Source organism: Bison bison, unplaced genomic scaffold, assembly GCF_000754665.1.
Source record: "Bison bison bison isolate TAMUID 2011002044 unplaced genomic scaffold, Bison_UMD1.0 scf7180017864291, whole genome shotgun sequence".
Classification (NCBI taxonomy): Eukaryota; Metazoa; Chordata; class Mammalia; order Artiodactyla; family Bovidae; genus Bison; species Bison bison.
In genome coordinates, this window is record NW_011494863.1 from 11,535,443 (window position 1) to 11,549,366 (window position 13,924).

Here is a 13,924-nt window from a genome sequence, read left to right on the forward strand (position 1 = left end):
GAAAAATATTGGGTAGGAAGGGACTTCTGGAACAACTTCTTCACTGTACAAGGAAACCAAGGCCTGGAGGAGAAGAGCCTTGCCCCAGGTCCCTAAGGAAGACTTTCTGTTGGCCATTGGTGGCAACGCATTGCTCTTGTTAAGGGCACCCCAGCCCCATCCCTGGCTCTAAGGCTAGGACACACAGGTCCAGGCATAATCCCATAGTGATTGGCTCAACCTTGAGCTTGTGACCAAGTTAGTCCAATTAGAATAAAGACCTGGGTCTTTATTTTGCAACCGAGAGGAACTAGAGCAGGAAACAGACATACTCCCCCAGTGCTCTGCTTGACCAAGACAGAGAGACAGCAAATGCACAGAAGTTGGTAGCTATTTATTGCACTGAAAACACCAAGAATAAAACAGACACCCCTTCTTCCCCCCAACCCCACAATAGCAGAAAGTTTGAGCAGTGGTCATTCAAGTTCACAGCCACATATTTTAAAAAAGAACTGAAACAAACCCCCAAACAAATAGTAACAAAGATACCAGCACGGGGAGTCTGGCAAATACATCCCCTAAAGGGTCTCCTCTTGAAGGGAGACTGGAGGCCAGGGGTCAGGATCAGCGCTTGCTGGGCGCACACACGGGAGAATGCTTTCCCGTGAATGTGTTTGCATGCTGGAGCCTAGGACTTGTCTTAGGTCTGGATTTTTTTGCATCTACAGGATGTTTGACTGTCTGGTGGTATTGGGCTCTGGGCCACTTTGTCTGCCAGTCTCCCTGCCTGCTGTCTCAGGATCACGCCGTGCCCTGTGGTCCACACCAGCTGGCTGCACACTCACAGGCGTGGCCTTCGCAGTGCAGCCATCTCAACGTGGGGTAGGGACCAACCTCCACTTCTCTGGCATCCAGAGAGGGGCACAGTGGACAGGAGGTGTGTCAGCAGACAAAAGGCAGGACGCTGGTGTCCTCCAGCTCAGCTCCCTCTGGTGGGGAACCAAGGGGTGAGCAGGGAAAGAACTTTCCCAAGGTCACACAGCAAGTCTGGTCAGAACTGGGAATGAAATCCTAATAACCCCCAAAACGTGGCTCTTTCCCCCACAGTCCTCCACTGATAAGCAGAGGACAGGCACAAAGAGGGGGCTGAGGGGCAGTTGGGGGAGAGAAGGGGGACTGGCCGGCCCAGAAAAGAACAGGAATCCAGCCAGGGACTCACCCTGTCGATTCTCATGGGTGTATTCAGTGCTGTCTTCACCCCAGTGTTCTGTCTGACCCCTCATCAGCCCTGTAACATAGGCTGGGCAGCAATATTTAATCTTTTTAATGGAGGGGGAAACTGAGGCTGAAAAAAGGACCAGACTTTGCCTTGGTAATGGCAGCAATCCCTCACCTTTGGCTTGGGGACGGCTGTGGGAGCTGGCAGCTCGCAAGGGAGGCAGGCAGTTATGCTGCTGGGACACTGGGATCACTGGGCCTTACTGGGAAGCCCTCTGGACCTGGGACAGACCAAGTGCCTGCCCTGGGCCTCGGCAGCAGGGTCTCTGCCAAGGAGAGAGGCCAGTGATCAACCAGTTTGGAGACCAGGAGGGCTGGGTAGCCTCTCTCCTGGCCTGCGGCCCCTGCCCAGCCTGCCTCACCTGTCCCGGGGGCAAGAGTGCAAGACAATGGGCCCAGCAGACAGCTCATGATCAGGGAACACTCAGGAAATACTGGGTCACATCCCATCAGTCCTGCTCCACTCAACACCCAGTATACCCCAGAGGTTTGGAGGGATCAGAGATTCCTCCAAATCTTTGGAGATGTGGCTCTTCCTCCCCTAAAATCCTCCAGAGGGGACAGTATCTCATGCTGGCAAAACACGGCCACACAGAGGCCAAAAGCACAGAGAGGCAGCAACATAATTCCGAGTCGGACACTGAGAATACAACCTCTATTTCTTTTTTTGTCCAAAACATGTAGATTGGTTTTGCTGAGTGTTATTTCTTCTTTTTTTTTTTTTTTGTTTCAACATACTTACTGCATATAAAGTCATGCAAAGAAAACAGTGCAGACAGTAGATCCAGGTGGATGTGCCAAGGCATTCCACATCAGAGTCAATCCCAAGGGAAGAGGGAAAGAGAAAGGAAAAGAGAGATGCAAACCACAGCCGCAGGAGGAGGTGTGAAGAGGAGAACTCCCAGTGTTCTTTTTGGACCCGCATGAAGACACATGCTCGTGAACCCCCCAGAGATGGATGGGGGCACGCTGAGGGTGGTGCACAGATGTAATGAAATCCTGGGCAGCATGGCAGAAAGGATCTCAGTTTGGGAGGCAAGCAAGATAAAGTCCAGATACTGCCAGCCTGACAACCTCCCCCACTCTCTCTGCCCAGATTTGCTATTTCTTCATCAGCACTAACATCCGATGCTTCTCCAGTTCCCAAGGGAACCTGGGGACTGAAATGTCAGAGATCCTTCCCTGTCAGGCTGAGTCCACCTCAGCCTCAGATAACCCACAAGTGACAAAGTCCATCTCAGAGATGACCAAAAAAAAAAAAGACCTAGAACAGGGAAAAAAAAAAACAAAACTACCCCTCACCCCTCTTCCCACCTCCCTTCCCAACCCAAACCTTCTCACAATAATTTGAGAGGTCTAGTTATTACATAAATATCCATTAACGCGAAATCCACTTACGAAACACACAGAAGTTTGGCTATAAAAAGGCATGCGGTCCAAGTAGAAGCGATACCTAACGGTTGTTTTCTTTTGCCCTCAAAAAGCAATCAGATTCTCCCCTTCGGATATGATGAAGCTGGAATTCTCCAGGCCGGATGGATGGGTGGAATGGGCAGCTCATGTTGGAAGTAAACATCGGCAGAAGGAAGAAAGGAAGAAGTGGGGGCACCCTGAGAGGATCGAGCCCCCCACACCAAGGGAGGAGGGTCGAGAACAAGAGGGCAGGACAGGGTGGGAGAGGAGTTAGGACGGTGTTCTGAGGCAGCAGGCTCCTGACATCTTGCTCCTCCTTTGCCCTCTCCCACGGGGGAGGTTGGTGCAGGGGGCTGGCTGTTCTGCCCTTCCCCAAGGACCCCAGAAGAGGGGAGATCAGGGAGGGGGTTCTGGCGGATGCCATGTTCCTCCCGGCTCTGCCCCTCCTCCCCAGCCCCTGGGTGAACACACAGCTGGGACCGTGGCCTCCAGCCAAGGCAAGACCAGGCCAATGACAGCCGGGAGGGGGGTCCTTGGGGCCAGCACCCAGGGCACCTGGGCCTGAGGAAGCCCCACCCTGGCAGGGGACAGAGAGCAAGAGTGACAGGTGCAGGTGGGGAGATGTGGCCATCTGCTCTGAAGTCGTGATGGCTTTTACGAACGGACAGGTTTTCTTGACACAGGTATGAAGGTGACGTGATAGTGGTGGTGGTGGGATGATGTGGTTGGGAGAATTCCAGCAAAATCCAAGTGGGAGAACCAGCAGCCACATTCCACGGACAAAGAGTGGATCTCTGCAGTACAGCGCCTCCAGCCTGGTCCTTCAGCTGCAAGACATGGTTGATGCGGTGGGTAACGTGGGTGCTTCTCAGGCACCATGCCCACCTCCTTGGATGGAGTTCAAGTTGCCTCCAGTGGGTCCCACCTGCGTCTCCTCCCCCCACCCCCTGGGACCCACAGGCCTGTTCTCCCAGTGGTCTTCCCACCCCTGGCTCAGGGCCCGTCTAGCGTGTACCAACTCCAGACCGACACCACCCCGTTCTTTTAGATCGTCGGAAGGAGGGGCTCTTACTGCGGCAGGACGGAAGGCGCCCCGGATCTGTGGAAGTGGACGATCTGCCATTTGCCATCCCGGCGGTGCCAGACGCGGGTCTCTTCCGACTGGGCCGTGCGGGGGATGCCGCCGGCGTCCAGGTACTGCGTGATGCGGATGTAGGCGATGCAGGCCGACTCGTCACCCATCAGGTGGATGTGGGGGTTCAGGATGGTGGTGTGCACAGGCTTGCTGTTCCGGGACCACACTGCAGGCGGGGACGGGAGGGGCGGAGGAGTTGCACCTGGGGGCCTCGTCTCACTTCCTTCCCTTCCCCGCTTCTCAGCAACCGCCTCAGCAGAGCACCTCTGCCTGCCTCATTTCCAGAGCAGTGGGTCTCTGCGACAGGGCTCAGCTACCTGGGAGTCAGGGCACAGCTCGTAGATGACTAGATCAGACCCCAGCGGAGGTACAGTGGACTTCACGACAAGGTGAATTCTTCAAACGCAGGGGAATGGAATTTGAGAATCACGGTATCTCAGACATACAGGTGAATGTAGTGTCAGGTAAGCTTAGACCAGAGTCTCAACCCAGATCCCCAGAGAGGCCAGGAGAGTACACGAGGGGGCTGAACTGGGTACGAGATGCTGATGACTGCGGACCCTGTGTCTCTGGGTGAGGGGACAACAGGGAGTGGTGAGTGGTGAACAGTGCGCCATGTCCCTTCTGAGGAGGCGCCCTGTGCGCAGCTTCCTTGGCGTTTGCTATGTAAGTGGGACTTGTGTTGCCACACCTCACTTTTCAAGAGAATCTAGAAATCTGGATTTCTATGTCAATGCCTCAGTTTTAATTATTGCTTTCAAATTTAAAACATCATGCAGACTATATGAAACATGTGTAGTCAGATACGCCTTATGGGCACCTCATTAGCCACCTCTATTCTCAACATATAGAATTATGGAAACTTGAAGAACATTAAAACTGTAGACTCTTGGAATTGTAGGGATGGTACTGGTGGCCATGGGATGTGGTCGTGGAGCTTTCCCAGAGTTAGGGGGAAAGGCACAGCTCTTATAATCATGATAGAACTGACAAAACCAGCCCTCTCTGTGTAATATGTGAGCCACAATTATTACCATCATCATCATCACCGTCTTGGTTCTAGGAACTCTCACTTTTTCTCAGCAAGATAGAAAACGAAACACACGAAGACAGTCACCTCGGGAGGGGCTGGACAGGGGTCACCAGGACCTTGGGCTTCAGCGGAACCCTCACACCTTCCCTCAGTGTAGCCCAAGCGTGCCCAAATCCCACAGGAGAGCTCATTCAAAATATAGATTGCCCAGTCCCGCCCTTGGAGATGCCAGTTCAGGAATCTGTCATATTAAAAAAGCTCCCTCCCCTCCCCCATCCTTTGATTCTGATGCCCAGCCAGGTTTGTGAGCCACTGATTTCCTGAAAAATGTAAAAAAAAATAGTTTTTCACAACTTCAGAAAGCACAGAATAGTATCTACACCTAAATATTATTCTCACATTATACCCAGGTTTTGGATAAATGACCCCAAATCACTGAGTCTTAGATATGTAGACTAAGAGGCTTTTACAATTCTGGGCTTTTGTATAGCAAGAGTGAAGAGCTTTTGCACTATAAGCTTTGGAGGGACCTCAGAGATCCCAGGTCACCTTTTGGCCCTCCCACAAAATGCAAGAAGGCCTCTGTGAGTATCCTCAACAGCATTCGGGGCTGGAGGCTCTCAACACTGTTTAGTTCAATGCATCCATTTAGTAGATCTGGAAACTGAGGTCCAGAGAAGCAACTGGACTTGTCCAAAGCTGGGCCAGTCTCTGAAAGAAATGCAGTAGAACCTAAAGAAGTCAGTCTCCAGGTGGGACTGAATTAGGACAATCTAGAACGATCCCCAAAGAGATAGAATTTAGCACCGTTGAGGGCACTGGGCCTTACTGCTGTCTGCCAGGGTTGGGGTCCTGAGAGTCATTTGTAAAGCAATGGTCACCCTAACGTGGCATCTCTTGAATGGATCCTAGGCTCCCAACATCTACCCTCATGGACAGCATGGGAGAAAGGGCCAGGTCCTCCAGCAGGAAAAAGCAGGCAGGAGGGTGAGACTTGCACCGGGGCAGGCAGTTACCTTGTGTCTTGCTCTTTTCAATCCTTTGATGTGATCAGGTGTTCAAGCCCAGAGTCCAGGGAGCCAGTGTTATGATGGGACTCACTGCCAGAGTTTAGGCCAAGGGCTTACACAGCCTTCCGTGTCTCCTCCTCCTTTTGCATCCCTGAGTCTTAAAAGCCAGCTCAGCCTGATCTCTGCTCTGTGGGGATTGTGGTGTTCATTGTGGGGAACCAGCACCCCCCCAGAGGACAGACCAGTAGAGAGGTGCCCCTGGTGATCAGCTAGGGAGCTCCGGGGTGAGCGGGACTGACTGTGGGGTCCAGCCACCTCTCTTCACACTCTACCTCTGTTGCTAGCCTTGGAAAAGCAGAGTTTGATTTGTCAAAGAAAATGTAACTTCCTTCTTTCCTTCTTCACAGCTTTTTGGGGATGCTCTTAAGCCCTTGTACTCTGCAAGATTCCATCAGTCTGTGTGCAGACAGGAGAGGAGCGCCCAGCTCTGGTGCCCAGGTGAGGGGATAGCACGGGGAAGGGAGGAGGCACTGGAGGCAGTCGGGACCAGGTTCTGTCACCAACATTCTGGGTCCTTTGGACAAGTCGCTTCCTCTCTCTGAACCTCAGTTTCCCCTCTGTACAATGAAGAGTTGGACTAGAGCCAACTTCAGTTGCTTAAGTACTACCTTTATTTTTACCATCTACCTATACTTACTTTATGGCACCCCACTCTAGTATTCTTGCCTGGAGAATCCCATAAACAGAGGGGCCTGGTGGGCTTCAGTCCGAGGGGTCGCGGAGAGTCGGACACGACTGAAGCGACTTAGCATGTGCACATACTTACTTTATGAAATATTTCCTTAAATCAATTCACTTTATTAATGTAGATACAGTTATTTTAAGACGACTTTCTAAAACAATCATTAATGAATAACCAGTCTTACAGAATACACTTTTAATAAGCCCAATGGAAATGAAATCAAATTATATAATCCTAGCTCCACGCTCTTTCCTGCAAGGCACCTGGGCCTGAGACCGCTCTCTTTTCGATAAAGAGGTGAGTTAGAAAGTCGGTAGAGAGACTGACATTACACTGAGCCTTTCCTCTTGGCAGAGCCAGATGTGTTGAAAGAGAATTTAGAAAGGGACCAACTTGCCCACTGTGTGAACCAGCGCTGTTTCAGTGGGTGCCCACAAGCACAGGGAATCCCAGAGCGTTGCCTCAGTGCCTCCCCTCTGGGGGACCTTGGCCGTGCCTCTTCTCAAGGCCTCCCTCCGGGTCCTAAGCTGCACGAGTCTAACCTGCGAGTGCATTGGTTTATCCCTGTCTGACCCCTGGCCAAGGCGAGACAGACACAGGCAGAAAGCGCCCTAGGTCAGGCCCAGCCTCAGCCCCCTGACAGCCCTGGGGTGCAAAGCTGCCAGGGTCTCTCCTGCAAAGAGAGGCCTGGGAAGGACAGACATGCGGACAGAGACCTAGACAGACAGGCAGGCACAGCAGTGTGAGCTTGGTCCCCTTTTCTCCCCCAAGAGTACATTTCCATGCCCACTCATTGGGGCACCTGCAGGACAGCAACCTACATGCCAGTTTGCAACCAGCTGGTCAGCTGGGGTGGCCGCAGGCATTCAGGTGACTGTAACTTGGGGGTGTGCCCCTGGGGGGCTCCCTTATCTGTAGAAAGGGAATAAAGTTCTTCCCCAGGCTCTCCCAGGGTCATGGGCAGGCGAGGGCTGGGAGGGCTTGTCACACTGATCCAAGGTCCCCATCCGCAGCCACAGCGGTTGGACGGACCAGGCTTAGGAGAGAGAACCAAGGCGGTACCAAGCCCTGTCCACACGGGCCCTTCCTCTTCACTGGCTCCGGAGCCGCCCCGGGAGCCCTGCCCGTCACCCTGCTGTGCCATCTGGCAGGACACCGAACAGAGCAGACAACAGGCAGCCCAGAGGGAAGGGATTGCTCACGGTTTTCAAAATAGAATCGATGGAAGTCCAGGCCCTCGACCAGGTTCCCCAGGGCCTCGGGTTCGAAGGCCGTCATCCCAGGGTCACACATTTTCCTGGGGGGAGGAAGTTAGAGGAAAGATGGGCTGGGGCGGCCTCTCAGGTGCCCCCTCTAATTCCAGGGGCCTGGACCCCAGGAAGGTGAGCCTGTGAAATCAAAAGTGACTGCACCCACCTCATAGGATCAGTGAGGCTGCGGAGGGGACAGGGCTGGGACAGGGACAGTGTGGACGCTGCTGACTGGCAGGTGCTACTGGGTCCAAACCATGGCTCTGCCGCTTACACGTCATGAGACCACCATGCCCCCCTGCCCCCCAGCAGTGGCTTTACGTCTCTGAGCAAGAGGGCCATACCAAGATGCCAGTGGGGGTAACTCAGCCTGTACACAACTCTCCAAATTACATCACACCCCCCACCTCAGGCAGCAGATCTGTCCAGAGGGGGCTTTCCTAATCTGTCTTCCTTGGGCAGGGGGACCTTTTCCTTCACTTTGAATTGGCTTCTGTTAACCAGCAGGTGTGGCCCCGGAGGGGTGCGTTTTGCTGCATTAAACGGAGGTGTCCTATTGTAGGCAGCAGCGTCCTCTGGGAGCCGCAGCTCCCTCTTCTGTGAGATGAGGAAGGTAGCAGCCCAAGAACTGGCGCCTGGGAGGAAGGAGCCCGGGCGTGGCTGAGCAGGTCCTCTGCTGTGTATTTTTAGCTCAGTGCTCACACTCAGGTCTGCATTCTGGGAGCCCCTAATAGCCAGATGGAGGAAGGAAAAAACTGTCTCCCACGTCCCTAGGTCTCTGAGATCTTCTATGACACAACAGGGACCCCTGTGGCAATGACAGTGAAGCCAGGGACAGGAAGTACCCCAGGACAAACAAAGACCCCAACCTGGGGAGGGGCTGAAGACAATGGCGGAGGGCCCAGCCTCGTGTGAGCTGGAGCTGTGGTGAGTGCAGGGCGCCCTGCCCTTGTTCCGCCCTAACCACTCTGTCTGTGTGACTCCAGACAACTCGCTTCTCCTCTCAGAACCTCAGGTTCTCCTGACGGATTGGCCAGCAGGGTTGTTCTCAGATCACGTGGGATTCCCAGGATCCTTCCAGATCCAGAGTCCTTTAAGCAGGGGCTCTGAGGCCTGACCATCTGGAAGACTAAGCACCACCTCGCTCTCTCCAAGGAACCCTTCTGCAGGAGGTCTCTGGGCCTCTGAAGGGACTCAGAAACCATCTGCTCCAGTTCCATTGTACATGTAGGGAAACAGGCTCAGTGAGACGAAGGGGCTTATCCAGGGTGACACAGGGTCAGACTCAGCACCACAGGCCCCAGAGGTCATAGCAAGGGGTCAAAACCTAGGCTACAGAAGAAGTGATATCGCAGAGGTGGAAGACTTGGGGGGGTTTGGGGTCAACAGGAGACACCTCTCCTTCCCTCCCTCCCTATAGCTGTGTCCCCAGAGCCGCTCTCAGGCTCTCTCATCACTGACTTAATTCTTTCCAGGGCCAGATGCAAAATCTGTTCAAGAGAGCATTTCCATGTTTTTATGCAACCCTCAGGGGCACACATGCACACACACCCATGCACACCCCTTATGCACGCAGTCACAAACGTGCACGTTACGTGTGCATAGGTACATCACACTCACGTGTACATGCGGCCTCCGTCTCACACCTGCACCTTCCAAGGTCCTTGTTTCTCCAGAAATAATCAGCAGATTGCCGGGGCTTTGTCACCCGCTGCTGCTGAAACCCTCCCACGATCAGGATGCACCTGGCCTGCCCAGCCTTTGAGAAACAAACTTCAACTCCTGGGCATATAGCAGGAACCAGGATCAAGCTGCCCAAGAAGCAAAGCCCACCCAGGTCATTCCTACTTCACCTAACAGACAAGGGTCATTCTGCCCTTAGTTGATGGATAGCTTTTGTCCACCAAAAAGCATAGGTTGGGTCTTCAGACCCGGGCCTTGTCAGCCCTGGCCAAGACGTTGAGGCCTCAGCCCAGAATCCTGGCTCTTCTGGGGGCCCACTGAGGTCCGCTCCTGGCCTAGACCAGCAAGGCTGAAGATGGCCACCAGGGGGCGCTCCAGCCCAGTCTTTGTACACTGGTCGCTTCTCCAAGGGCTGGCCTAGGTGTGTAGGGAATGTCTCATACCACTTGTTTCCGATCATGCCATTTTTGTGCACTCTGCCTTATCCCTGGATGGCTCAGAATTGCTTTTTGCGGTTCTTTTTCTCCCGCTTGTTCACTGAAGTTTGGTTTCCTGCCTGCTCCTGCCCATCTGAGGTCAGAGGAAGTCCAGTGTAGCCCAGGCCTACATGGTCGGACTGAGGAAGGGCCTGCCTCCCTCCCCTCCTTCCCAGCTTATCTCCTGAGGAGGCTCGTGTTGCAGTGGAAGCCACCCCCTCTTTCCTTGGGGAAGGAAAAGAGTTTTGTTGGAGTTCTTCCTAGACAACAAGATAGGAGCAGGAAGAGGAGCAGGACTGAGATATAGACAAGTACTGTGAGCAAAAAGCTTAAGGAGACCATAAAGTCTGAAGGCACACCAGACTGAATGAGTTCAGCCTGATTCACGGCACATGCAGTGTGAGTGAATGAGGGTCAGAGACAAAGATCCCCCCAACGTTAGCCATCAGCGCCCCCTGATTCAGGCAGGACATGCAGGATGCACCCAGCCAACTCACGTGTAGGACTCAAAATCTCCATTGCTTATGGCTTCAATCAGCTGCTCCGTCACTTTTATGATTTCTTGTTTCCGCACTGTAAGGCAGGAGGGGACACAGAGAGATAATAATGATCGTGACGGAGATGTGGCGCCAGCCACCGTGTCCTGAGCCCTCACCACACACCAGCCCCCGTCCCGAGGGCCTCACATTCTCAGTTGTCCTCACGCTGTCCCTGGGTGTCATCACGCCCGTTTCGTGGAAGAAGAAACTGAGACCCAGAAAGGTGGAAGGGTGTGAAAGTCCCCTCGATTACAAAGGGCAGAGCCTGTGTCTTAGTTGGCAGCCTCTGCTTCCAGAGAGCAAGCATGGTTCTGGCTCTAGGTCTGATTTGAACACAAGTCTTGACTCCAAAATACACCTTCTCCATCACCTTGTTTTGCCACCCGAATCCAAGCAAGGTTACCTGTGATGATCACCACCAGCAGCCAAACACCAGAGGTTCCCCTGTGGTCCAAACTGAGGCCACTAAGGAAGGGCTTAGGGCTTATTTATCCCTTGGGTCTGGGTGAGTTTTTATGCTATTTGCATACCTACAAGAATCAGGCACTGAGCTTTCCAGAACTTTCCAGGCATAATGAATCCCAGTTACTGACACCTGGCCTCCCCTGTCTGCCACTGAAACACCACAAACAGCTGCTGTCTTTCTGGTAGAGGAGTAGATATCAGTTTTCTTATTAGGTGTGTGACGTTCTGTGCCCTAGCTTTCCCATCTGTAAAATGGGGATGCTGTCACCTCTTATACATTCAGTGCTGAACAAGCGGTGTAAAGAACCCAGGCTTCAGTATCAGATAGCCTTCATCTGAATCCCAGCCTGGGTCGTTATCAGCTGTGCAGCCGTGGGCCACAGGTTGTTTTCCCATCCATCATATGGAGACGATATGCCCTCATCCCAGAGTTGTTATGACTACGGGATGAGATGATGTGCCTGAGGCACTTGGACCAGAGCCTGGCGCATAGTAGGTACACACCATAGGTCCCACTTCCTATATCCTCCCACATGCACTATTGTATCTGCTCCTCACAGCCTGGGGGTTGGGGGAGGCAAGGCCAGTTTCTTTCTATTTGATACATGAGGAGACCAAGCCTCAGCAATGAAGAAACTGGAGTCGCATGTCCCAGCTCCCAGCAGGGCTCCTACCAGAAGCCTCACTCAATTCCCCGGGTCCTCCTTCCCTTCTTCCCCAGGCTCAAGCTTGGCCTCAAACCTGGTCAGCAAGCTGGCTGGCCAGAGCAGCCTCAGGTGAGATGGGGACATACTGCCTGTCTCTCAGGCCGGGAGCGCGGGAAGGAGGCTGCTCCTGTCAGAGCCCTCGACCCGGCCTGCCCCTCTCCTTACCAACTGCAGGGGCCACCCTGGCCCACCTCACACGGGGAGCTTGCCTCAGGCCCAGAGGACACAGAATCACAGAACACCCAAGCTGCAAGAACCTTGGTGACCACAGACTCAGCCTCCTTATCTAGCTATTGGGCAAACAGAAGCCTGGTAAGAGGTGCAGCCTGCCCAAGGACACAGAACATCCCGGGTGTGCAGTCTGGCTTCCAGCGCAGGGCCCTTCCCAGAACCCGGGAGCTCCAACACATTCCCTGTCACACTGGGCCCATGGGCTGTCTCTTCCCCAACTCAAATATTTAATATGAGCACTGCAAAGGCTCACTGGCCCCTGGAGCAGGCCTGGCTCCGCAGACATTCCTTGCAGAGCGAGGGAGTGTGCCAGTGCTCAAGCCTCGGAGCTTGAAGCCTCCCAGCACAGCTTCCTATGCTGCTCACTCCCCGTTCAGAGATGAGCTCCAGCCACACTGGAGGCAACAGGTGAAATCATCTGCTCCGGTGTCTGTGCAGGAACAAAGCCATCATCACCATCTCCGCCCCACTACGTGCCCCTCAGGGCAGGGCCTGATGCCCAGCACAGCTCTTGGCACGTGGTGAGTGCTCAGTAGACGTAACCATCTTGGAAGTTACCATCTCCAGTGTCAGCCACCACAGTGAGCGACACAGTCTTTATCTCCTGGCTCCTCTAAGAATCACCAGGACTGGGAATGAGTGTCTTAGACCAGGAGCTCTGCTGGGTGACCCTGTCTTGCCCGGCACTGAGACAGGCAGCATAAATGAATGAGTGGATAAACCAAATCAGGGTCTGAGGCTGCTGTCTTTGCCTTGTTCCCTGGAACTGCACAAGTTGCCTAGTGGCCTCTGTCCCTTGGAGCCCAACAACCCAGTCTCCTGGTCAAGCTAGAGACTGAGGATGGAGAGAAACGCACCTCTATCAGGAGACACCTCATTCCAGCCGCTCCCACGTGGAATCATGGTGACCACGCAGGGCAAATTCGCAGGCTTCTGGCAGGCCCTGGGGCCCGAGCCACCCCCCTTGCCTTGTCTGCACAGCTTTATGTGCCCTTCCCGCTTGACATTCCATGAGCTTCTGCTTAACACCTTGTCTCCTGTGGGCTGCTTCTCCCCAACACGTCAGAAAGACTAGCCAAGTGGTCAAGGGCATGGATTCTGGAGCCAGACCCCAGCTCTACTATTCAGTAACTATGTGCCCTTGGGCAAGCTATTTCCCCCTGCCTCAGTTTCCCATATGTATAATGGAGCTACTAATAGTACTTACCTCATAGGGTGGTTCTGAGGGTTGAGTTAAGAATATATCAACGAAAATAACTAACACACATATGGTCCTCACTCAGAACCAGCTACTGTTCCAAGCCCTTTATATCAAGTCATTTATGTAAATAATGATGCGTTATGTAAAAGCGTTGAGAGCAGTGCCCGGCGCTCCATAACTGAAAGCTGTGATTATCCTCAGTGCAAAGCTCTGAATTGGAAGTTCCCCCTGAGGACAGCCTCTAGCCAGGCCGGGACGCTTCCCAGCAGCCTGATATGTGATGCTTCAGTTTTGGTTGAAGCTTTGGGGCTTGCAGCCTGCCTGGGAGGCCACCACACTGCTGGAGAGCGTCTTCCATTTGCACCCACGTCCTTCTTTTACGTTAAAATCTTCCCCTAAAAGCCCCTTAGTTTCTGGGGCCCTGCACTGTGTACCTGATTTCCCAGACTTTATGCCTTCACCTGCCAGCCTTTTCTTCTCAGGGATGATCACAATAAACTGTGGAAAATTCTGAAAGAGATGGGAATACCAGAACACCTGATCTGCCTCTTGACAAACCTGTATGCAGGTCAGGAAGCAACAGTTAGAACTGGACATGGAACAACAGACTGGTTCCAAATAGGAAAAGGAGTACATCAAGGCTGTATATTGTCACCCTGTTTATTTAACTTATATGCAGAGTACATCATGAGAAATGCTGGACTGGAAGAAACACAAGCTGGAATCAAGATTGCCGGGAGAAATATCAATAACTTCAGATATGCAGATGACACCACCCTTAT

General features: G+C 53.2%; 1 protein-coding gene across 2 annotated transcripts in view; it reads right to left on the reverse strand.

The window, feature by feature from the left end:
• Positions 1-352: 352 nt before the first annotated feature.
• CAMK2A (calcium/calmodulin-dependent protein kinase II alpha) overlaps positions 353-13,924 on the reverse strand; it is a 66,128-nt gene continuing 52,556 nt past the window's right edge. For both annotated transcript variants that reach the window (XM_010850564.1, XM_010850563.1), the window contains 4 exons: positions 10,497-10,572; positions 7,793-7,887; positions 3,743-3,971; positions 353-3,497 (listed from right to left, as the gene is read on the reverse strand). In XM_010850564.1, coding sequence (XP_010848866.1) covers positions 3,494-3,497; positions 3,743-3,971; positions 7,793-7,887; positions 10,497-10,572 — 404 coding nt within the window. In that variant the 3' untranslated portion in view covers positions 353-3,493. The remainder of the gene's footprint in view (positions 3,498-3,742; positions 3,972-7,792; positions 7,888-10,496; positions 10,573-13,924) is intronic.